The 25291-nt window shown below is 44.4% G+C and overlaps 3 protein-coding genes across 18 annotated transcripts in view; all 3 read right to left on the reverse strand.

Annotated features, from left to right (window-relative positions):
• LOC124462865 (deleted in malignant brain tumors 1 protein-like) overlaps positions 1 to 8558 on the reverse strand; it is a 67420-nt gene extending 58862 nt beyond the window's left edge. For 13 of the 14 annotated variants that reach the window (XM_047014555.1, XM_047014547.1, XM_047014548.1 and 10 more), the window contains exons 1-3: positions 6476 to 7208; positions 5663 to 6025; positions 4955 to 5278 (exon numbers count right to left, since the gene is read on the reverse strand). In XM_047014555.1, the coding sequence (XP_046870511.1) occupies positions 4955 to 5278; positions 5663 to 6025; positions 6476 to 7193 (1405 nt within the window). In that variant the 5' untranslated portion in view covers positions 7194 to 7208. Of the gene's footprint in view, positions 1 to 4954; positions 5279 to 5662; positions 6026 to 6475; positions 7209 to 7398; positions 7495 to 8500 lie in introns of those variants that run through there. The other variant, XM_047014543.1, reaches the window with a different exon arrangement.
• Positions 3986 to 19146, reverse strand: LOC124462870 (pancreatic secretory granule membrane major glycoprotein GP2-like). 2 transcript variants are annotated; one of them, XM_047014565.1, is made up of 13 exons: positions 19044 to 19146; positions 16231 to 16307; positions 15490 to 15966; positions 15140 to 15187; positions 13515 to 13991; positions 13190 to 13231; positions 12735 to 12925; positions 12486 to 12634; positions 12142 to 12387; positions 11913 to 12072; positions 11712 to 11787; positions 11591 to 11617; positions 3986 to 4015 (listed from the first exon to the last, which is right to left on the reverse strand). In XM_047014565.1, exons 2-12 carry the CDS (start codon positions 16304 to 16306, stop codon positions 11610 to 11612), a joined length of 1950 nt encoding a protein of 649 aa, XP_046870521.1. In that variant the 5' UTR covers position 16307; positions 19044 to 19146; the 3' UTR covers positions 3986 to 4015; positions 11591 to 11609. The 2 variants fall into 2 exon arrangements, with proteins under 2 accessions (XP_046870521.1, XP_046870520.1); XM_047014564.1 differs by lacking the exon at positions 3986 to 4015 and having other exon boundaries at positions 11235 to 11617.
• A 686-nt stretch (positions 19147 to 19832) lies between these two features.
• On the reverse strand, positions 19833 to 24820 carry LOC124462867 (NLR family CARD domain-containing protein 3-like). 2 transcript variants are annotated; one of them, XM_047014561.1, is made up of 8 exons: positions 24759 to 24820; positions 24484 to 24548; positions 24344 to 24368; positions 22422 to 24172; positions 21867 to 22253; positions 21482 to 21631; positions 21258 to 21316; positions 19833 to 21020 (listed from the first exon to the last, which is right to left on the reverse strand). In XM_047014561.1, the coding sequence occupies exons 4-8, from the start codon at positions 24134 to 24136 to the stop codon at positions 20455 to 20457; spliced, it is 2877 nt and encodes a 958-aa protein (XP_046870517.1). In that variant the 5' UTR covers positions 24137 to 24172; positions 24344 to 24368; positions 24484 to 24548; positions 24759 to 24820; the 3' UTR covers positions 19833 to 20454. The 2 variants fall into 2 exon arrangements, with proteins under 2 accessions (XP_046870517.1, XP_046870518.1); XM_047014562.1 differs by having other exon boundaries at positions 24484 to 24814.
• Between the last annotated feature and the right edge of the window lie 471 nt (positions 24821 to 25291).

Raw genomic sequence — 25291 nt, forward strand, 5'->3', positions numbered from 1 at the left:
GGCCCCTTCGTTTTCAGATGCAAACGGTGTGATTTAGTTTAAAACCTGTCTGGGATGCCCTTATTGGGGGATGAACTCATCTTCATTTATTGAAACGTGTCACCACAGTTTGATCTTAAGTGGTGTAGAACAGAGGGAAGTGGAGGACAGGAAGGGGTTACGTGTGGGTCAGGGAGAACAGGTGAACACATACACCCCCCCAGTTGAATCTTTTCATGGCTTCCAGGAATAATCAGATTGTTCATCTGACAGGTTAACAATAGAACAATGCAGCGACACTAGCCACGGTGGTTTCTGTGCCAAATGAACAATGCATAACTTTCAAATTCTCAATGCATGAGTATCTATTATTTACTGGAAAAAGCAAGTGACTTCTGCTGTGCCCTGCCAGTCACGCTATGTACACCAGAAGCTTCTCACCAGTTCACAAGAGGGCATGAAGGGTACATGCAGTCTGTTCTATAGAAGACATGGAACTAATGCAGATAATGCTAATGCAGATAATGCTAATGCAGATAATGCTAATTAAGATAATGCTGATGCAGATAATGCTAATGCAGATAATGCTAATGCAGATAATGCTAGTGTAATAGGCGTGGTTTTGCTCCGTCAGAGGCCGATGTTCGAACCTGCCACCTCTGAACTGCCAAGCACAACCACTACCAGCTACGCCAAAGAAAAGCTAGCTCTTCGTTGACGTGGGGGGCCAAGCAGGTTAAATGGGGAGTACAACGGCACTTAGGAATGCTTGATTGGCCCTGATGTTAGTTTCCTCCAGGATCACAATGACTCTTATTGAGAGACTTGTTGCTCTTGTAGGTTAGTTATAATGAAGTTAACTCTTGAACTCTTGTACTCGCTGTGAAATATTTTACTGTTGATTGTTCTTCTACAGGTACAGTCTTGCACTTTTTGGGGTTCATGTTGTTTTAATTTGTAACTTGTATAACTGCATGCTCTTATGGGTCTTCCCTTTGGCACTTTTTTAGTTTTTCACAATGTATGCTTCATGTTTTGGCTGCTTGCAATGTTTGGGACTACCTCGTTGTTATGATCAGTGACCTATGCTCTTTTGTAAAGCTCTCTCTTGGAAGTCACTTTGGATAAAAGCGTCTGCTAAATGCATAAATGGAAATGGAAAATGGAAATGACGAAAAAACATTGAGACATCCACGGAACAGGTTTCCGAATACACGTAGCAAGTTTGGTGTGAATCCATCAAATATTTGCTGAGATATGACCCAACTTCCTGTTTGGCGGCACTGCTGCCAATTTTGATTGGCTGTGCCGGAAAAACGGTTTCGAAAATCTAAAAACCGTGTGATAACATTTGTGAGGATTGGTCTGTAGATGACCCGTGCCAAATCTTTGTTTATTGCAGCACCCCCTAGAGGTCAAATGCACAGAACTTTTTTGGACGCCTTCAGAACAGGGTCCCGAGTCCATAAACCAAGGCCGTAATCAACATACATTCTGTGGGGGACACATCCCCCCCAATATTCAAATCTGAGCTCCAATCCATTGAGCTCCAGTCCAACATTCCACACACTTGAACAATGAAACAGCACATCAATCAAATCAGACAAGATAAGCAATGCTATTGTTTTTCATTACTGTAACCAGCTTAGATAACCAGATAACCACGTTATCCGACAGCTTCCCGTCAAAACAGCATGAGGGCCTGCTAGTCATGCTATGTACGCTAGAAGCATTTCATCAGAGTACTGGAGGCCATGGAGGATTCATACACATTCATCTTCCATAGAAAGTGTGGAATTAATCTAACTAATGCTAACGGCGATTAGCATTTTCTTCTGTTATACATAAAAAACATTTGAATCTATCAGTTGTTTTTGTATCGTGTTCGACCTGGTAGAATGTCTTAGTTTTTCCTGTTAGTTGTCTGGCACAACCCCTATCAGTAGAATCCCTACGGAAATATGGAATTACTAAATATGTTCACAAACAATTGTGAACATATTTCAGAACACCATTTGGTTTATGTTCAAATAATTCAGCTACGTAACTGTCACCTTATCATAATGTATTCATCTGATTATATATTTGTGTTTGATGTCATGAATGAAGCACAGATTTATTGATTGACGCGTAATAGCATGATTGATCTGGCCTTGAAGTTACGTCCACCCTCCCCACCCCCCTTGCTAACAACCTGGTACACACACACACACACATCCCACCACTAACAATCTGGTACACACACACACACACATCCCACCACTAAAAACCCGGTACACACACACACAACCCCCCCGCAATCAACCCAGTACATACACACACATTTGCAACCCTGTAAACACACACAAACACACACTAACAACCATGCACAAAAACATGCTCGAAAGTTGGCACTTTCACTTGGCATAAGAACCTGCTTGGCTGGAGTCGTGGCATTGTTTGGTGGCATGACACTAAAGCATGACCTTTATCCCTTATAGCCTACACACTGAGAAAAGATGGATGAATACTTTCACATTAAAAATAAAATTAATAGAATTGTTGTACAGTTTTTGCTTTGAGTTGTCTATCTGGGTTTTATCTTTAAGTTGTTTCATGGTTTTGTCTCAATATTTCATAAAACAGGAAATTATACAGCAGGGAAGTATAGAATGTTTATGCATGGCTCAATATTTATTGATTGGACTGACTTTTCTTGTTTGTTATTACCTTACTTGCCTTTTGTCTTGCCTACACTTTCATAATTCTATCAACTCTGGGAATCAGTCTAAGATCCCAAGGCTATTTTCAGCCCAATGACTGAAGCTTTCTGAAATATCTAATACATTATATTTATTAAATGAAGTCACCCAAATATTTCAAAGTTTACACAGTGAAACATCCCAGTTTACATTCGACAGGAGAGATTATGTCGTGGTCACCATGATTATGGCTACATGTTGTTTTTTCTGAATCAGTTCTGAGCGAGGAGTGACATCATCAGCTCACTCTAGACTCTGGTCCCTGAAAGGTCAGAGGTCAGACACAAACATATTCTTAATTTAGAGACTTTCACTGTGACATCATCATGATTGACAGATCGGAGGGCGGGGCTGATGCCCATACTCACAGGTGATTGGTCCGATGGTCAGGGGCTTGAGGTACTCAGAGACAGAGCGGGCCGTCCTTCTAGAGCACACCTGTAGAGAGAGAACAGAGACAACGGAGAAAGTTAGGAAAATAATGAAGTCAAGGGAATCAGAGAGTCTTGAAGTACAAGAGGCCAGAGAGACCAGAGAATTACAGACCAGAAACTCAGAGAGACCAGACAGTGAACAAAGCAAGTACTGGAAAGAAATGAAGTCGAAGGGAGAGTTTGAAAGTAAGGAGAAAAATAGATGAGGATGGAGAGTGGGAGGACTCACAGGAGAGCAGGAGGAGTTCCTCTGGTCACACAGGTTGAGGCTGCAGTGCAGGTAGACGTCCCTGTAGTCCCCCTGGAACAGGAACAGCAGCACAGAGAAGCGAGCCTGGAGGGACAAGCCACTCTCCTCCACGGTCACCTGGTGACGGTTGGTAGGACACCTGGTGGAACAGGGGGGTTAGACAAACCAAACACATACATATACTTCTCTTCCCCTCTCCAGGGTCACATACTTGTCCTGGATGAGGAAGTATTTCAGGAGGTCATCAGGATCAGGGGAGTGGGTGGCGTAGCAGTCCTCCAGAACGACCACAAAGGCCTCAGCGTCCGTCTCTTCAACAGACACGCCCACATGCAGGATGGAGCCCAGGGGCAGAGTGACCGGGCCTGCAGAGTAAGGAGCTGTGTAGTTGGCATCACGGAACAGAGACATGGAGGCCCTGGCCTCGGAACCCCTGCCTGACAGCTCAACTCCAAGCCTGACAAGATATGATGGAAACAGGAGTCAGCAGTCAGAGTAGTGTGTGTGTGTGTGTGTGTTGTGTATATAAGTGTATCCACGTACTCCGGGTATGTTTTGATGGCAACATCCAGGCTGGCCTCTGTCTCCAGAGGATAGGAGCAGGAGAAAGGGATCATCAGGGGTTGAACCATGGTCACATTGCTGACCAGGTAGACAAACAGACTGTTGGAGTAGATGGCGTGGCTGCTGTTGGTCTGGAGAGAGAAGGGGAGAAGAGAGAGGAGGAGGATGGTGGTCAGGGTTGGGTGGAAGTGTAATAGACGTGGTATTGCAAGTTCCGTCAGAGGTATACGGGCCACTGTCCGCTCCGAACGGGAGTCGAACTCACCACCTCTGACTTCCCAAGCGCCACCACTACCAACTACGCCAATGAAAAGCTAGCAATTTATTGACGCGGGTGGCCTGTTACATACTTGAGGAGTGAGTTTCACCACACACCGGCTACAGAAGCATAAGCTGAAAGGAAAGATTAGGGAGCGGAAAGGAAGGTGGGAGGTGGAGGTAGATTGCAGGCAGACAGACAGACAGACAGACAGACAGACAGACAGACAGACAGACAGACAGGCAGACAGACAGACAGGCAGACAGGCAGACAGACAGGCAGACAGGCAGGCAGGCAGGCAGGCAGGCAGGCAGGCAGACAGACAGGCAGACAGGTAGACAGGCAGGCAGGCAGGCAGGCAGGTTCACAGGTTGGCAGGCAGACAGACAAGTAACTCTCCTCTCACCCTCACAGTGGTTCCACAGCTGCCCTCCCTGCGCTCCACCTGGTACCACACCGTCCCGTCATGCTCCTGGTGGGCGGAGCAGCGGGGGTCGGCCAGGTGACCAGAGGAGGGGTCCAGACCGTTGGATAACAGCTGAGACTTGAGGAGACCCACCTCCAGGTAGCTCCTCCCACACACCAGCTCAGGGGCTGAGGCAGGGGGTGTGTCTGCAGGGTGAAGAGAGAACCAGAGCGATGATGAGGTGTAATTAGTATTATAACGCAGATCGAAATGATTTTGCTTCAGAATCACCCGGCTAAAATTCAAGCTTCAGAAACCTACCCTCACAGACGACCCCGGCATCTTCATGGTGTCCACAGTTGTGTGAGCCGAAGCCCTGATGGCTGCACTCTGTCAGGGAGAACTCTGACCCCGAACACCTGACATCATCCAGCCAGATGTTCCCGCTGCCCTGGCCGAAGCTGGCAGATGTTGGAGCAGACAGGGCGCTGCCACAGCCAAGCTGTCTGCACACCACCTGGGCATGGCTCAGACCCCAGATGTCATCACACACCGTCCCCCACTGGTCCTGGTGGTAGATCTCCACTCTCCCGGAGCAGGCAGGGTTGTCAAGGTAACCGTTGACCAATCTCAGAGGAGCACCAGCTATAAAGTACAAACAGCAGCCAAGAGAAAGTTGCATTACGGTCACATAATAACTAGATTATGTGTTCATTTTCTGTTGTATAAATATCATGACATATTATATATATATATAATTTTAAGGTGGGACCCCCCAAAAATAAGATTCTGGCAACGTCCCTGGTTGATACATAAATAATGAAACATCTTTCCAGATCACAAACCCCTGTCCTGATTCAGTCGTTCACTGTTCTGTGTTTGTGTGTTGTAGTGTCGTGTTTCTCCACTAGGTCAGGTGTCACCTTTATTCTGCTCCTCCTTGTTACAGGTGTGTGTCATTACTAAGCAGTCTGACTGCCCACCTCTATAACCCAGTCTTCTGGGTCTCTCGCTGCCTCTCACACTCACCCTCACAGACGACCCCGGCATCTTCACTGTGTCCACAGTTGTGTGAGCTGAAGCCCCGATGTCTGCACTGTGTCAGGGAGGACTCTGACCCTGAACACCTGACATCGTCCAGCCAGATGGGCCCTCTGCCCTGGCCGAAGCTGGCAGATGAAGTAGCAGACAGGGCGCGGCCACAGCCCAGCTGTCTGCACACCACCTCAGCATCCTGCAGGTCCCAGCTGTCATCACACACCGTCCCCCACTGGTCCTGGTGGTAGATCTCCACTCTGCCAGAGCAGGAAGTGTTCCCCCCAGCCAGACGCAGCTCCCCACTCCTAGGGGGGGATGTTGGAGGGACCACTGTGGTGTTCTGGTCTGAGAGAGCTGAGGACCAAGAGGAGATATTACTCACTGAGAGAGACAGGTAGAGACAGTGAGAGAGAGACAGGTAGAGAGAGACAGGTAGAGAGAAAGAAAGGCAGACAGATATGGTGAGAGACAGGTTGATGGAAAGGGTGAGAAACAGGTAGAGAGAGACAGGTAGAGGGAGACAGATAGAGACAGTGTGTGAAAGAGAGAGACAGGTAGAGGGAGAGAGGGAGAGACAGTGTGAGAGAGAGTGAGACAGGTAGAGGGAGACAGAGAGAGAGAGAAACAGAGAGAGAGAAACAGAGAGAGAAAGGTAGAGACAGGTAGAGACAGTGAGAAAGACAAGTAGAGAGAGGCAAGTAGAGAGAGACAGGTAAACATTATTTCTTTATAGGATTATAGGTCTGCCTCTCCAGATTAGATGTTTTGCGAGTGTGAATGTGTTTTCTCTTAAAACTTTCTTACTTGCACAAAATGCGGTCGGTGAGACCCCGGTAATAAAAAACTTGTAGACATAGAAACCTCCGGGGCACGCTTTGACATATAGGGGACCTCGGTCATATTTGCAGCAGATGTTGCCGTTCCCACAAACGCTTCGCTCAACCACTCCGTTGGAGGGAAGTGGATTAGAGCCGTTAATCCACCACGGTATAGCTGTTCCGCAGTGACGCGCCGGAACGCAGTTTGTCGGCATCTGTGCGTCACGCCCCCCAAGAAACAGTCGATACCATTCTCCTTTCCAGCGGACGCCACCGTCGTTCAGGACATCAGAAGAGTTATATGGGTTGTGGACGGACCTCCTGTCGTCGGTCATGTTAGTGTAGTGCTGGCAGGGGTCCAAGCAGCGTTGGCCATTTACGTTGAGGCAGTCTTGGCCAGGGGGACACTGCGTGCTTCCACAGCTGAAAGTCACGGAGCGAGGGTCTGGACCACTGCTGTCGTCAGGGTACGGGGGCGAGCGGAGGTGCGGTTGGCAGGCGAGGCCGTCACCCACGAAGCCTTCTTTGCAGGCGCATGTGAGCGACCGGACGGAAAGAGAGTCGCCCCTCTGGTCGGTGTTGGACTCCAGACAGATCGCCTGGATGTGACACGCTGAGCAGCTGCCGACCACTGCACCTGCAGAACAAACCGTGGACTTCGTGAAGAGTGGGGTTAAATCAGGAGCATAGGTTTGTTTACACATATGAGTGGGCGGGGGTTCTTTAATAACTGAGGATGAGCCGTAAAAATGTAATTTCTTTTTAAGAAGTGATTTTGTTCGGAAGCTTTTTAGGTTTCTCCTATACTGAAACAATGTATGTAGACCTTTTTTGTAAACCACTATTTCCATGTGGATGTAATATGACAGCCAATGACACGACAATGACGTAACTGACTGCACATCTTACCTGAGACAACCCCAGCAGCAGCCTGCATGGACAGCAGAAACAGCAGACACTCTGACATCATCATTGTGCGCATCATCTTTCAGATCAAACTGAAATCTGACAGGAAGCAAAGGGAGAAGATTTTTTTTTTTTTTTACTCCATTTAAAGTTTGAAAATTAAATGGTCAATTAAACCCACAGGGTGAAACAGGCAGCTGGAGGTCTCATGATTCATCCTGCTCATACAGTTAATCAGCTCAGCCCCACCTGCAAATTGAGATCAAAACAAATGCACCCAACCTGTGTCTTACAGCCTACAGGACACTGATCTGGGTCAAGACTAAATTTTTAAGCTAGTTCCATATGGTCAGTGGCTTACAGATCAGATCCTATAGGCCAGATCACGGTTCTATAACCCTAACTTCAGGTTCTACCCTAACTTCAGGTTCTATAAATAAGACAAAAGTGGCATACAATGATGCACTTACAATCCTGTTGAAGTGTCCAAGATGGACCAGTGCCATTTGTTTGTGACAAATAATGTTCCCACCTTCCATGCTGTGCTGAGGAATTTTATGTACAGATTTATGTGCCGATTAACAGAGTCAAAGAATACAATTTTAACCGCCTTAACCAACCCTGCACTTAGTAATACCAGATATACCTCCCAACTCTGGAACACGCATCTGTACCTGTTTTAATTATTGTGCATATGTGAGCTATATGTATATTTGTATGTATGTGTGTATGTTTTGTATGTTCCCTTTATGTAATATGTGGTAGCCAGTATGTCTGTATGTATTAATATTTGTGTGTACCCCTCTTGTAATATGTTATTTGTATTTTTCTATCTGGACCTTGAGTCTGCAAATAAAGTTAATAATAATAATATAACCCTAACGTCAACCATCGACAGGCACGATATGATTGGAAGAAACATCACCTTGTGGCAGGGCTGAATTACTGTCAATTACACAGATCCAGACAATGTCCTGTCAACTTAAAGATGTTCATAATATACACATCCCAGACTGACTGAAGTCATGACAACGTGAAGATGTTCATAATACATGACAAGAAGCGACACAGAGCAGCAATGAGTGTCTGAGTGGATTGGTCTCACCTGTCGGAGTCTTCCCAGTGTTCTGTTGTCTTAGTGGAGTGGCCTCACCTGTCGGAGTCTTCCCAGTGTTCTGAAAAACACCTGAGTTCTCACACACCTTTATATGCATCCGTGTTCATGGAAAACGTGTGACGTGTGATTAAACAATTCAGGGAAAACAGGGATGTTTTGTGTGAGTGAAGAGGTGGTGAAAGGGGGTTGTCCTATTGCAGAACATCGCCATAAGTATTAAGAAATATTTGATGTTTACACAGATCAAACAAAATCCATCACTTTGTATCTCTCTTTTGATCTCTCCATCGCCATGGTCACTGGCCACACCCCACTCCACTCCTGCATTGAGTCAACATTCTGATAGCAAATTATACATGATATGACTTTTATATTTTTTGTTGCACTGGTACCATGACATTCCCAACAGTTAATGTGTCATGTATTGTTGCGGTAGCTTGACATCCAGGATTAGGGTGGATACAGTTTATTGACTGGGCATGTTCCAGTAAATGCCATTGAGTGAACTTCCTCTTTTTGGTATTGATTCTTGTGTGCAAGTACCGAGCACCCCTCCACACACACACACACACTCTTACACCCTTATCTCTCTCTCACACACACACTTTCTCTCTCTTACAAACACACACACTTTCTCAAATACAAACACACTCAGACACTATCGCTCTTACACACACACACACACCTCTTTCTCTCTCTCTCTCTTACACACTGTTCTACACATCCACTATCTAACAGGGTACTTGGGTCACGGTCCTCTAGGTATTGATTTGTTTCAACAGGAGAATTTTAACATTCTCACACAAGTGTGAGATAACTGTAGCATTGTATAACAACTGTGCAGAGTTAATAACACCTCTGATTTACAATTGGTGACAGACACAGAAAAATATGACAATTATATAATTGTATCCAAATTAACAGGTTTATGAAATCAGTCATTCTCTTTACAAGCGTTTGGAATGTTAAACATTTTGTTTCTATCCGTTTCAATAATGTAGTACCCAAACTCACCACTAGCTGAAATCACTGTTTAAAAAGCAGAACATTTAAATTGTCCTTAAGTCATTTCAGTAGTTTTATGATCTGACTGTGTTTGAGATGATATTGTTGTACTGTCTTGTAAAATACCATTCCCTGGCTCTAACTACCATAAGTAGACAGTTAGTCACAACTGTTTACTGTACTGTACTACACGCATGTATGACATGTACACACACTATTTGGGAATTGTGTTCCCTGACAGTACACACACTATTTGTATGGCACTTTGGATAAACGTGTCTGCTTAGCAGTACAACGTCACATGCAATGTATGACCAGGATTCAGTTAGCCTCACACTTGGGTTGGGGCGGTGCAGACAGTTCCACAGCCGCCTTTGGAGAACCCAGTCTCAAGGCCAGGTGCAGTGGGTCGGAGAACTTGTGTCAGACTGAATACTGTGTTCTGATTCCACCACAATACATAATGTGGGTGAGGGTTAATAGTTGTGTAGAATTGTATCTGGGGTAAGACTGTTTAGGACTGTTCATATTTTGTCATCACAGACGATCAGGAGTGTCGGCCAGAACACGGCTTTGGGGCCAGGATCTTCAGGGCAGAAGAGGTGCACAGATGATCCAATGAGGAGACAAGTTACATGTGGAGTTGAGATGTACGTGGAGTGTGTAGTATAGGTCATGGACGCACGTATCAAACTAAATGGAGTTACTTGGTCTCAGCAAAACACAAACATGGATAATCGCTGTTTTAGAAGCGCAACAGATAAAAGTAAAGACAATGTGCGTTCTCTCGCATGACTTATGGTGGTGCTACTACAAATTACGAGTCCTTCAGCAAGAGAAATCACAAATTAAATGGTACATGAATCCAAAGCCATTTGTACACACAAAAAAGCTCGACTTCCTCGTCTGAACACGTTCCAAAGCCACTCAGCACAATGGACAGAAACGTGTTAAACCACAAACAAAGGTACAGAAACAAACAGAGGTAGAGAGAGAGAGGCAGAAAGAGATAGAGGTAGAGAGCCAAAGAGAGAGAGAGGCAGAGAGAGAAAGAGAGAGAGGCAGAGCGAGAGAGAGGCAGAGAGAGACAGAGAGGCAGAGAGAGAGAGAGAGAGAGAAGCAGAGAGAGAGGCAGAGAGAGAGGCAGAGAGAGAGACAGAGACAGTGAGAGACACGATTTGAAACAATCTTGAATATTTATGTTGGCATAACATAAATACAGTATTAGTTGCTGCATGTGTTTTATTTCCATCTTTGTCGATTGTTAATAACTATAGGAGCCATGCATATCATATACAGAGGAGCCAGCTATATTTACATTTGTTTATGGTTTGTTTTACCTATACGTCACTATTATTGACTATGGTCAGACAATTAGCCTATTTAAACACCTGTGCACCTACATGGTGGGAGAGGGGGTGAGTTTGGGTTTCGCATTTTCTGCTGACCGCGGTTCTGTTGTAGTTTATAGCAGTATTTTTCATACAACTGTATTTTGTGTTGAATATTTATTTTTTAATGCAAATGGACAATAAAGACCCGAACGCATAGCACGGAGTGGAACTGCCTTATTTGAAGCGTCATACCAATGTTTGTGCCGACTCAGCCTCTCAGCGGCTTAAGGAAGTTGCAAAAAAGCCGCTACAATAACCTTAACTAACAAACTGTGATTGAGGTTTGCAACGCATACATCTGATGATGGGTGGATGACTCAGAATAAGAATAATTACTTCTTTATTAATAAAGTCAGATTTCATCAAGCCTTGATTATTACAAAAACATTCCATGCTTTTGGTCAGATAAGTGATTAAGTTTAAGGAAAAGTTGTATGTTTATTAGTAGGCTAGACTTATTACCCAGTGTTCCCACTATTCCCTAGTATAAAATGACTAATTATGGAATGCAACCTTCAGAAACAGTAACCCCAACTTTAAAGCTTACAGTTATTTATATGCAGGGTGTCCCGCCGTCATTTTAAGGGTTAAAACATTTTAAAAAGACAGGAGACAGGAGAGAGCCTGAGTTGGTTGCCATAGGGATGGTCATGAAGTCAATCTGAGGGAGGTGTGACTTCATCAGCTCACTCCAGACTCTAGGCCACTGGAGGTCAGAGGTCAGGGACAAACATAGTGTTACCAGGGAGACTGTTCATATGACAACATCATGAGTCATCATAGCTGTGGTTTATACTCACAGGTGATTGGTCCGATGGTGACGGGCTTGAGGGGTACGGGTTCGTCGACAGATCGGACAGACCTTCCTGAACACACCTGTGGAGAGACACCATAGAGTCAGAGAGACCAGAGAGTCAGAGAGACCAGAGAGAACAGAGAGACCAGAGATTCAGAGAGACCAGAGAGTCAGAGAGACCAGGAAGGAGGGTGGGAGGACTCACAGGAGAGCAGGAGGAGTTCCTCTGGTCACACAGGTTGAGGCTGCAGTGCAGGTAGACGTCCCTGTAGTCCCCCTGGAACAGGAACAGCAGCGCAGAGAAGCGAGCCTGGAGGGACAAGCCACTCTCCTCCACGGTCACCTGGTGATGGTCAGTAGGACACCTGGAGGAACAGGGGGGTTAGACAAACACACACACTTATACTTCTCTTCTCCTCTTCAGGGTCACATACTTGTCCTGGATGAGGAAGTATTTCAGGAGGTCATCAGGATCAGGGGAGTGGGTGGCGTAGCAGTCCTCCAGAACGACCACAAAGGCCTCAGCGTCCGTCTCTTCAACAGACACGCCCACATGCAGGATGGAGCCCAGGGGCAGAGTGACCGGGCCTGCAGAGTAAGGAGCTGTGCAGTTGGCATCACGGAACAGAGACATGGAGGCCTTGGCCTGGGAACCCTCTTCTGTCAGCCCACCCTCAAGACTGACAAGATATGGACAAGTAAACAACAAAGTCAGAACCATAAAGTTTAAATTGAAAACTGAGTGTGTCAATGTTTGAGTTTGTGAGGGTCCACCTACTCCAGGTATGGTTTGATGACTACATCCAGGCTGGCCTCTGTCTCCAGAGGATAGGAGCAGGAGAAAGGGATCCTCAGGGGTTGAACCATGGTCTCACTGAGCGGGTAGACAAACAGACTGTTGGAGTAGATGGCGTGGCTGCCATTGGTCTGGAGAGAGATGGAAGAGGACAATATGAGTTGCCCAGCCTGTGCAGGGTTGATCAATCAGGCAGAAACAGACAGACTGGTAGAGTAACCGTGTCCTGACCGTCAGAGTGGTTCCACAGCTGCCCTCCCAGCGCTCCATCTGGAACCACACCGTCCCATTAATCTTCTGGGAGGAAGAGCAGCGGGCGTTGACCAGGTGAGCAGAGGAGGAGTCCAGATGTTTGGCCGCTAGCTGAGACTTGAGGAGAGCCACATAAAGGTAGCTCCTCCCACACACCAGCTCTGGGGTGACTTAAACGGAGAAAGAAAGACAGAGAGAGGTGAAAGACGATGAAGAATAAAATATAGAGAAATAATTAACTGCCAAAATATACAATTTTTTATCCCCTCCTTTTACAGATACTGTCTAGACAGTGATTTCTCCTGCTTACATGTCAAAGTTCATGTGGCAGTTGAACTTAGTTACTTTTGTCTAGTTGAAGATAAAAACAAGTGATTCATAATTCTCATAAGTCTAGGTGATGTTATTTTGACTCGCGCTGTGTTTACACTTACTGGTGGTTGAAGGAGGGGTGGTGGTGGAGACATTTTGACGAACTGGGAAGAGAGGTAAACCAGCAACACAAGTTAAGCTGCTTTTTACAAATTGTAAGTCAAAAAACAAAAGAAGTCAATTGGAATGATTTTGATAAACTACAATGTATACAGTATATGTGATATAAATTCGCCATGAATTTCCTTATTAGACTTATCAGCAGATGTACATTGTCAGAAACAACATGTTCACATCCTACTTGAAGCATGATGAAGAGCTTGTATGACCAGGAACAAAACCAATTTCAGATAAAGTAATTACAAGCAGTACAAAATGGTTACATACCTGCACAATAAGCCAAGTGACAAGTACTTGGTTGGACAAACTTGTAGACGTAGTAGTTTCCAGGACAGGCTTTGACATGGATGGGGTTTGACCTAAAGTTACAGCAGTCTCCCCCCCAGCTCCCACACACACCACGTTCCACCACCCCGTCTCCCAGCTGGGGGTGAGGAGCAGTGAGCCACAAAGGGGCGTGGGTCCCACACATGTTCTGTTCCACACACGTGTCTGGCATCTGGGTGCTGGACCCATCCAGGAACATACGATACCATCCCTGCCAATTGATACCCTCGTCACAGTGCGTGCCACCATCGCTTCTGTAGTCCGTTGAGCGCCAGGCATCGTCCAGAACCGAGTACTGCTCACAGGGGTCGGCACAGCGAAGAGAACCGTTGACGCTGATACAGTCCTGGCCTGCTGGGCAAGGTGTGGCCCCACACAGGAACACCACAGGAGGGGGGGTGGTGGTCATTTGACCAACTGGGTAGAGGTAAACCAACAACAAAAGTTAAGCAGCTGTTTAAAAACTGTAAACAATAAATACATACTAATAATCAGGAGCCGAGTGTACCAGCTGGGCGTAAAAAAAGTTGGTCTTAACTCTCACGTCGGTCTTAGCCAGGGGCGGACTGGCCATCGGTAACAACTCATGGTGCCAATTTTTAAAAAACATTTCTGATGCGTCTTCTGAAATGTGTTCTTACGGACTTCGGAAGTTTAACGTAAGAAATTAAACATATATGATGCAATTTCTTTGTAATCATCCAAAATCATGCTAAGTGTATGGGTATTTTTACAAGTAGCCCAATGACTGGTTGATACGTGCGATGCAGTGAGTGGACAACGCCCCGTGTATTGAGTGGGCCGGTCTGACAGTATAACTCCCGGGCCACTTTTTCCACAGACTCCGCCCCTGGTCTTGGCTACGTCCGACTTTGTGATTTGAATTTACACCAAGCTTGACAGACCACGGTCGTAGCTACGTCTGGTCTTAGGATTCGCGTCCTTGTGAAAATGCGAAAGCGTCGATCGTTGCCAAGCAACACATTTAAGAGCCTATCAGAGCCAGTCTACAATGGAGTTAGACAAGTTTCATAATTCACAAACAAACGTAACACTATACACAAATGTATTTCCCGATTCACAAATAAATGTAACGCGTTTCACAAATGTATTTCCTGATTCACAAATGCAACATGATTCACAAATAAATGACCCAATTACATTTGTTTGCAACCTGACAAAAACGAGTTACAGGTCGGAGAACACAAGTCACAATTCCCTGCATTTGTGTGTGGATTTTTTTAACATTCCTGACGTGCTTAGATTCACAAATGCATTTTTGCTAAAAGATATTCTCTGCAGCCTATCAGATCATCTCTTCCAATTTTAGCCAACTCGTATTCTCCGATTTGTAACTTGTGTTTGTCAGGTTGCAATCAAATGTGATGGGGTCATTTATTTGTGAATTGCGTTACATTTGTGAATCACAAAATACATTTGTAAATCGTGTTACATTTATTTGTGAATCATGGGTTGTGAATCCCTTCAAAACAAGCCGTGGATAAAGACTGCCCTCGGCTCCATGGTTTAGTGGTTATTTTGACTCGCGCTGTGTTTACACTTACTGGTGGTGGTGGTTGAAGGAGGGGTGGTGGTGGAGACATTTTGACGAACTGGGAAGAGAGGTAAACCAGCAACACGAGTTAAGCTGCTCTTTAAAAATTGTAAAAGTAAATCAACAAATGAGGTCAATTGGAATGATTGTGTATCATTTTATTTTGATAAACTTCAATGTATACAGTATATGTGTGGTATAAATTGGCTACAAATTTCCTCATCAGACTCGTCAGCAGATCTACATGGCCAGAAACAACATGTTCACATCCTACTTGAAGCATGATGAAGAGCTTGTATCACCAGGAGCAAAACCAATTTCAGATAAAGTAATGACAAGCAGTACAAAATGGTTACATACCTGCACAATAAGCCAAGTGACAAGTACTTGGTTGGACAAACTTGTAGACGTAGTAGTTTCCAGGACAGGCTTTGACATGGATGGGGTTTGACCTAAAGTTACAGCAGTCTTTCCCCCAGCTCCCACACACACCACGTTCCACCACCCCGTCTCCCAGCTGGGGGTGAGGAGCAGTGAGCCACAAAGGGGCGTGGGTCCCACACATGTTCTGTTCCACACACGTGTCTGGCATCTGGGTGCTGGACCCATCCAGGAACATACGATACCATCCCTGCCAACTGATACCCTCGTCACAGTGCGTGCCACCATCGCTTCTGTAGTCCGTTGAGCGCCAGGCATCGTCCAGAACCGAGTACTGCTCACAGGGGTCAGCACAGAGAAGAGTACCGTTGACGCTGATGCAGTCCTGGCCTGCTGGACAAGGTGTGTCCCCACACAGGGACACCACAGGAGGGGGGGTGGTGGTCATTTGAGCTACTGGGAAGAAAGGTAAACCAACAACATAAGTTAAACAGCTGTTTAAAAACTGTAAACAATAAATACAAACTAATAATCAGGGCTTTAGTGGAGGGTAAACTCAAATATAAAGTAAATTAGCAACATAGGTCGATTGGAATTATATTGTATCATTGTATTTAATCATACTACAATCATATTTTTGATATGAATTGTCCATGAATTACATTTCCTTATTATCATCCGCAGATTTACATTGCCAGAAACAACATGTTCACATCCTACCTGAAGCATGATGAAGAGCTTGTATGACCAGGAGCAACAACAGACCCTCTGACATCATCATCATGCAAGGCTTCATTCTTATCAGACAAAAAACAAACAAAAAACATTTACATTCACATATGAGCAACACAAGCTGAGGTTAGTTTGTTTGCTATCAAGGTGCATTATTGTCATCGCACTCACTCATCCCACAGTGTTTGCACTACTTTCAGGGTGTCAAAATGTGCATCTCATTCCTAAAAGCATTGATATTATTTTGTAGAAGGTTCTGTAGGTGTCATTTCAATACCAGAAAGAGTCCAGCTGTTATTTGTTACGTTTTGCAAGCAGAAGCCTGTTCCATAAAGCGAGTTTACCGAATAAGCCAGACTTATGTCAGCTAGTCGGACTCATTTCTTGTTCATTCGGTTCCATAAAGCTAGCTCAACGTAGTTCGAACTCGGTTACTATGGCAACTTAGGCCACGAAACTAGTCTGGTCAGGGTCAGACTAACTGTCAGGCTTAGTGTGACTTGGTGCTTAACCAGACGTCCCTGTAATACTGACCCAACGGGAAGACGATGATTTACCACGTATATTCTAATTTTCTTATTCTCATCAGTTCAACATTGATAGAAAATCAACGTAAATAGCCTACATAGGCTACAACATTTAGCCTAATGCATCAAACAATGATGAACAATGCTTTGATAGGTGGGGGGTCAGTCATCATGGCGTGTCATTTTACTTTGATTGAAGCGGTGGATGAGGGGGCTGTCATTGTACACGATTTAAAGGGGAAGTTCTTTCTAGAAGAAGTGTGTCTTTCATGTGGCCGTGTGCATTGCTTTTGCCGTGGTGGATTGTACGATCCATGTTTTACCTCTCGGGCTGTTAAAAAAAATAGGGTGCACGCGCAATTAGCTTGACTTCGTAAATCTAACTTGAATTAGTAGGACTGCGTGAGCTGAAATTGGCCTTTATGGAACCTCTTAAGCCCCGCTTGACTAATTAGACTTATTCAAGACTTTATGTCTAGCTTTTTTGAGCGGTCTTTATGGAATAGGCCCCAGGTCTCTAGTCCAGTCTTAAATATTAAGTCAAGAGAAATATGCTTTATGTATTATATAAATATGAATGACATCATGGGGGAGAATTTGCAGTTTAGTTTTACATTTTAGAATACAGCTAAATCAGAAACAGCACAAAAAGTATGCATAATATGGATGTTTGTTTAGAAGATGTAAAGATATATTTTAAACGTAATGAATCAGTGTTGCCAATGAAGTCAAGCAAATGCAAACATTTAATCACAATTAAATGCCCTGGTAGATGTTAGTTGTTGTTGCTCTCAGGTTTATTCAGATAGAAAATGTGGACCTGTATTCCTAAACAGAATCACACGGAAATGCTAATACATTGTTAAAGTAATTAAGTGCAACGCCGTCGTGATGGAATAAATGACAAATATATCTTCAGGTTCTATAACCCTAACTTCAGGTTCTATAACCCTAACTTCAGGTTTGATAACCCTAACTTCAACCATCAAGAGAGGCACGATAGGATTGTAAGAAACATCAATCAGTTTCACAAACCTACCTTGTAGCAGGGATGAATTACAATCAGTTACACACATCCTTGACTCTGACTGAAGTCTATGGAGTTAGATTAGTTTCATAATTCAAACAAACAAACGCAACACGATTCAAACAAACTTAACACGATCCAAACAAACGTAACACGATTCATACAAACATAACACGATTCAAACAAACAAACGTAACATGATTCAAACAAACGTAACACGATTCACAAATGTATTTCGTGATTCACAAATGTAACACGATTCACAAATAAATGACCCTATTACATTCGTTTGCAACCTGACAAACAGAAGTTACAAATCCCTGCATTCGTTGGTGTGAATCCCTGCATTCGTTGGTGTGAATCCCTGCATTCGTTGGTGTGAATCCCTGTATTCGTTGGTGTGGATTTTTGGAACTTTCCTGACGCGCTTAGATTCACAAATGCATTTTTTCTAAAAGATATCCTCTGCAGCCTATCAGATGTCTCAAATGTTAGCCAATCACCGGAGAATGTCTAATATGGATAGACGGGCTCTGCGTTAGCCTAGGAAACACGGAAAATGACTAAACATGAATCCTGCCATTCTCAACAATATTCAATCACGTATGATCATCGGTTTAATAAGATTAACAAGCAACATTTCACCTACATGCTACCAGACGACATTGCTCGTGATCTGAAGGAGACGATGTCCGTCATTATGGAAGGTTATTGAAGACCACATAGACACGTTAATTTGATTGGCTAAAATTGGAAGAGACGATCTGATAGGCTGCAGAGGATATCTTTTAGAAAAAATGCATTTGTGAATCTAAGCGCGTCAGGAAAGTTCCAAAAATCCACACCAACGAATGCAGGGATTCACACCAACGAATGCAGGGATTTGTAACTTGTGTTTGTCAGGTTGCAAACGAATGTAATAGGGTCATTTATTTGTGAATCGTGTTACATTTGTGAATCACAAAATACATTTGTGAATCACAAAATACATTTGTGAATCGTGTTACGTTTGTTTGAATCGTGTTACGTTTGTTTGTTTGAATCGTGTTGTGTTTGTTTGAATCGTGTTGCGTTTGTTTGTTTGAATTATGAAACAAATCTAACTCCATAGAAGTCATGGCAGCTTGAAGATGTTCATAATACACACATCCCAGACTGACTGAAGTCATGACAACTTCAAGATGTTCATAATACATGACAAGAAGCAACACATAGCAGCAGTGAGGGTCTGAGTGGATTGGTCTCACCTGTCGGAGTCTTCCCAGTGTTCTGGTGTCTGAGTGAAGTGGTCTCACCTGTCGGAGTCTTCCCAGTGTTCTGGAACACACCTGAGTTCTCAAACGCCTTTATACGCACCCGTTTCCATGGAGAGCTTGTGACGTGTAATCAAACAATTCAGGGAAAACAGGGAAGTTTTGTGTGAGTGAAGAGGTGGTGGTGGGGTTGTCCCATTTCTTAACAATCACCACAACTGTGAAGAAATATTGTAAGTTTACACACTTCAAGCAAAATCCATCACTTTGTATCTCTCTTTTCATCTCTCCATCACCATGGTCACTGGCCACACCACATGACACTCCTGCATTGAGTCAACATTCTGATAGCAAATGACATAACATGGATCTTTTGTTATACCATAAGTACCAGAGTGAGCTTTTCCAACATTTAATGGGACATGTATTGTTTCTTGACATGGCAGGATTTATTGACTGGGCATGTTCCAGTAAAGGCCATATAGAGAAATTTCTCTTTATGATATTGATTCTTCAAGTACAGCCAACACCTCTCCACACACACACAGACACACACACACACACACTCTCTCTCTTTTACACACACACACACACACACACACACACACTCTTTTACACACACACAACTTTCTCTCTCTCTTACACACTGTCGTACACATCCACAATCTCACAGGGTAAATGGGTCAAGGTCCTTGAAGGAATCGATTTGTGATTTCAACATTCTCTCACAAGACGTCTGTGTGCTTGGATAATAACTCAAGTTTTACAAAAGACACAAATATGTGACAATTATATAATTTAATACAAATTAACAGGCTTATGAAATCAGTTTCTTTACAAACATTTGGAATGTTAACCATTGTATTTTTTTCTTGTGTTTTATAGGCCGTAAGGTGAACCCTGTTATCATTTCATCCCGCTCCACAGTCTTGCATCTACACAATCTTTGGCTCATAAAAAAGAACGAGTCGTGCTAAGCTACCCAAAAAAAGTTTTTCTGCAGTGTACTGTGGAGCAGGACATTTTCTAAAATACTTTTTGTGGTTCACCTTGCGGCCTACAGTAAATGTTTCAATAATGTAGTACCCAAACTCGCCACTAGCTGAAATCACTGCACAAAGCAGAACATTTTAATTGGGGTGTGCTTGCCTTCGGCGATGTTAAATTCTGCTAATTATTCTTGCACCACAGACTTCCTGTATCACCTCTGCTTGTAAAGCCTTAATCTAATCGTGTTTACATCAAATAAACCTGCTCCCGAGCAGGTTTAAGTTTACGGACCTGTTGCTATGACAGCAAGTGCAGGATGAGCTTCGAAGAACCGAACGATCCAAGATAATAACAATCATCAACAATCAAATCCAGCTAACTGAGTTAGCGACGTACGGAGAACGGGCCCCAGGATTCAGTTAGTCTCGCACTTGGGTTCGGGCGGTGCAGTCAGTTCCACAGCCGCCTTTGGAGAACCCAGTCTCAATGCCAGGTGCAGCGGGTCGGAGAACGTGGCGTTGAACACATACAGCGGAGTCCGCATGCCACCGTTGTTGCAATAGAAACATAGGACCCCAGCGGGCCAGTCCAGGTACACACCGATCCGGTGCAAGCAGTTCCCCTCGATTGCGGGGGGACACAGGTTAACTTTATGGTTATTGTGCTGCGCGTAGCATTCATCTTTATAAACGTACAGAATCCAAGAATCGGCGTTGCAACCTAGTCCGACATCTGGCCCGGCCCCTTTCCTGGGGATCTTGTCATAGGCCACTCCCACAAATGCATCATGCTCACAGGCCAACTCTATATAATGGCGATGGCAGAGGTTCTCCTGGGACATAACCTGTACGCACGCATCGAACGTGTCCGGAGAGGCAGGAATGTCCGACGGCTTCCTCATCCTCGTCACCTTCCTGCCGTCCTCGGACAAGGAGAGGAAACGGTTTGCCGTGCGGGCGTGGAGTTTGAGGTTACACCCGTCTGTAATACGGTCAGAGACAAAGGGTGGGAACAGCTTTGTGGTTAGAGCATTTGACTGTAGATAAAGGAGTCGCAGGTTCAAATTCCCTTCCCTACGCCGTTTTGGATTAAAGCCAAATAAAGAGATTTAAGAAGTGTTTACTTTGCTTGCATAAATACATTTAGTTGACAGCTTAAGTTAACCTGTGTCGTGTTAATCAACATTTTATTAGAATGATCGACTAGCCAATGACTTACATTTGTCCAGTCCTGGTTTGATTCTGCCATCTTCTCTATGATGAACCTTGACTTTAATCCTGCCCACACAAAAACGTAGTTCATCGGTGAATCACCACAAAACACTCATGTCAATTGCAATGACGTCACAATTAAATTCATACGTCTATAACAATAATAATCGGATCTTTTGACTGATGGGTACCATTCATTAAGCCTGTTTGATCATGTCAGGCACAACTCACCCAAGCTCCAAGAACTCTTGGTCAACACGAGGATCCACATCGACTAAAGGATTGTAGCTCAGATCCAGCAGCTTTAGAATAACTAGAGTGCCCGACTTCTGGATTATGTTGAGAGACGAGTTTGCTTTGGTGAGGCAACAGCCTGACAGCCTGACAGAGACAATAGCAGATGAAGGTGAGTGAGGTAACAGCAACACCATGCCTAGGTGATGCCCCCTAGATAATCTATTTTCCTGCTAGTTAAAATCTTACATTTTAATTTAATTGAAAATGAGCATTGAAACAAGGTTAACATACTCAATGTGGACTGCCAAACTCATTTTGTTTTGTGTTATGAGAATAAATCCAGTACTAAATGTGTATTTATTAGGCCCTTGTAGCTTACCTCAGTACCTGCAGCTTGCAGGCAGAATGACAGAGAGCACCTGCGAGAAAGGCCACGCCCTGGTCCCCAAGGTCATTGTTACTCAGGTCCAAGGTCATAAGTCTTGAAGTCGGCGTTGTCAGCAGTTCACAGATCCCGTTCACGTCTTGGGTTCCAAGACGGTTGAAGCTGAGGTCGAGGGTTTCCACCTTGCAGTTCTGGTGTTTCAGCCCATCACACAGACGACCAACTCCCATGCCCCCTCCAAAGTTGTTGTGGCTGAGGAACAGCGTGGTCAAACGAGACAGGTCGGACCGGAGAACTGAAGCCAGTGTCGCACAGAGTGGTGGTGTACGGACCGTGAAGTGGGGATCACTTGTTGGTGGTGTGATCTCACAAAGGCAGAGTCTGTGAAGAAGAGGATTCACAGGTCAGGAGTACAATTTACTGTCAGGCAGTTCTAAGTTAAATTGAAGATATATGCACGATTCAGACTGAAGGACTATGACGAATGCTTGCCTGGTTTAGCCTGTATTTATATATCACCACCTGTGGCTTATAGTTACAGAAACCTACTTTGCTGTGATACTGGAACGCAGGGCAGGAACCAGTCTGTAAAAGCCTTCATCCGATGTTTTCTGGTTCCTGAAGTCAAACTCCTCTGACTTCTTTAGCATCATGTGCTTGTAAGCTACAGCAGTGCACTGGAACGGAGTCAGTGGTTTGTCCGAGGAGCAGGAGTTTGTCACCCGTTCCAGAGCAGACTGGTCTTTAAACTGGTTCAGGCAATGGATCAGGTTGATGCACCGCTCTGGAGAAAGACCTTTCCTCTTCAGGATCTTCATGTACCCAATCAGCTTCTTGTGGCATTCTGCACTGCTGGACATTTTTGGAAGAATACTTTCAAGGAGGTTCCTGCTGGAGTCATGGGAGATACCGAACAGGAAGCGCAGGTACAGGTCCAGGTGTCCGTTCTTGCTCTCCAAAGCAGAGTCAAGAGCCTCCTTAAGGAAATCAAGTAAAGTCCTTAAGTCCTTCCCCTTCTTTGTTTTAACTGGGGAACTTTCTGAATCTTGCTTGTTTGCAAATATATAAAATGCATATAGGGCAGCAAAGAATTCCTGGATGCTTAGATGCACAAATGAAAATATTTTGCGCTCATACAGACCATGTTTTAGGTCACAATACTCTGTGCAAAGACCAGGGCACTTGGCAGCATCGTCGGGCGATATATCACATTCCTTCATGTCGTTCGTTGTGAAGAGGACATTTTTACGCATCAGGTTGACATATGCAAGCTTTCCCAGTTTCAAAATAGTACCCCTGTACTGTGTCATCACAGCTTGTTCATCCTCAAGCTGGGTTATTTCGTACTTCCTGAAACTGATTTGAGTTTGGCAAATCAGGTAATGGATATACATGTCGGTAATGGACGTAGGCAAAGGCATATCGTATGGTCTAGTCTTCTCACTAAAGACAGCCTGAAGCACTATCGCGGACATATAACTGAACACAGGAATGTGACACATGATATAAAGGCTAGGCGAATATTTGAGAGCGTCAATTACTTTATTCGCCATTTCCTCGTCTTTGATTTTCGTCTTGAAATAAGTGTCTTTCTGAGCATCATCGAACCCTCGGATCTCATTGACCTGGTCGATGTGAACATCCGGTTGGCAGAGCTTATTGGCAGCTTCCGGTCGGGCTGTTATCCACAGCCGGGTGTTGGGGAGGAGACGACCGTTGAGAAGGTTTGTCAGCAACACGTCCACTGGTTTTTTCTCAGTTACGTCAGACATTAGAACGTTATTCTTAAAGTCCAGAGGGAATTTGGTTTCGTCTAGACCATCAAGGATTAGGACAGACGTATGGCTGATAAAGAGAGCCATATCTTTGATGTCAGGGTGGAAGACTCGAAGAAGGGTGAAAAGGCTGTGTTCAGTATCGGACAGTAAATTCAGTTTCCGGAAAGGGAGGCTGATCACAATGTCAATATTGATTTTCCCATTTGCCCAGTCCAGGATAAACATTTTTATAGTCACAGTTTTCCCTATTCCGGCAATACCCTTGGTCAGCATTCGCTTTATTGTTGGGTCTTTAAACAGGTCATGGTATTTAACGCGGGTTTCTAAGGGGTCCACGAGGTGAGCTGTTTCCGCCTGCCACACCTCATGCTGGCTGTTGATGCTGGACTGCTCAGAAGCTACAATGTGGAGCTCTGTGTAGAAGTTTTCGAGCAGCGATTTCTGCGATTGACACGTTCCTTCAGGGACATGTTGGTTTGTTCTCATGAGATTTGATCATCTCGATCATTTGACGGACGTCTTCTGAAATTGATAAGATAGGAGAGAAAATACCAGTCCAATGAAACAAACGCGCCAACCAAAAAAAATACCGTAACTGTATTTCCAGCACAATAACTTATCACTAGAGACTCGCTAAGAGCCATATGATTAGTTAAACAAAATCAAACTGTTCAAACCGCTTTTTTCACTCACTTTCCTCCTCATTCCGTCTCAACACCTGGACACAGACGGGGTAAAAGGAACGGTGTTAAATAGTTAAGCGAACACAAAACTATCAACGTGGAGGCAGCATGTCTGTACCAAACAGAAAGATCGGTCAGTACGTTCAGTACCTGTTCATCGTTGTGGCCAGTGGATCTAGCCAACTGAGGCTGTTGGCTCATCATGTTATTTGAATCTAAAGATATAAAGAGAACAATGCTACATTTTAAGTTAACTTCATATTTAATAACCCAACAAACTAAATACGACACACACACACACAAGTACATTAAATAAAGCCCTAAGAACTGTAGGTGTAGTAGGTTGTGAGTTGTACAGACTAAGCTTGAAATATCAGCAAGTACTGGCAAAGTGAAATATAAAACGGATGTCAAATATTCCTCACAGTAGTTGATGTCCCCGTAAACAACATTGTTGCTGACATTGGGTGCGGAAACCAAGCCACCACAGTGTTTCCCACAGATTGGGGGGGGGGGGGGGGGGGGGGGGGTTCGAAATAATTCACAAAATCAACAACAACAAACAAATAATTTCTGCATATGCAGGTAGCGACGCTGCATACAGGGTGCTAAATAACTATTTAACTGGTCGGCTCCATGACGCCGGGTAAGTAGCTAGCTCTTGAAACTTCTCACCAAAAGAACGAAGGGGAACCTTCGATTAAGACATGTCCGTCGGTACCTAGCGAAAAGTAGCCTCAACTTTCCTAGACCTTTAGCTACGGCACTAATGCTGAAGGCTCGCTGATGTAGCTGTCGGTCTCACTAGAACGGCGTATGCATTGTTGCTAACGTGTGCTGACGTAGTGACTGTGTGTGTATGTGAGAAAGACGCGTGCGTGAAAGAGACGGAGGGAGAGCAGGGAAAGGAAATGCAGCTGAACGAATACGCTGCGTGTTTTTACCTAAATAGCGATAA

This window comes from Hypomesus transpacificus, unplaced genomic scaffold (assembly GCF_021917145.1).
Source record: "Hypomesus transpacificus isolate Combined female unplaced genomic scaffold, fHypTra1 scaffold_257, whole genome shotgun sequence".
Lineage (NCBI taxonomy): Eukaryota > Metazoa > Chordata > Actinopteri > Osmeriformes > Osmeridae > Hypomesus > Hypomesus transpacificus.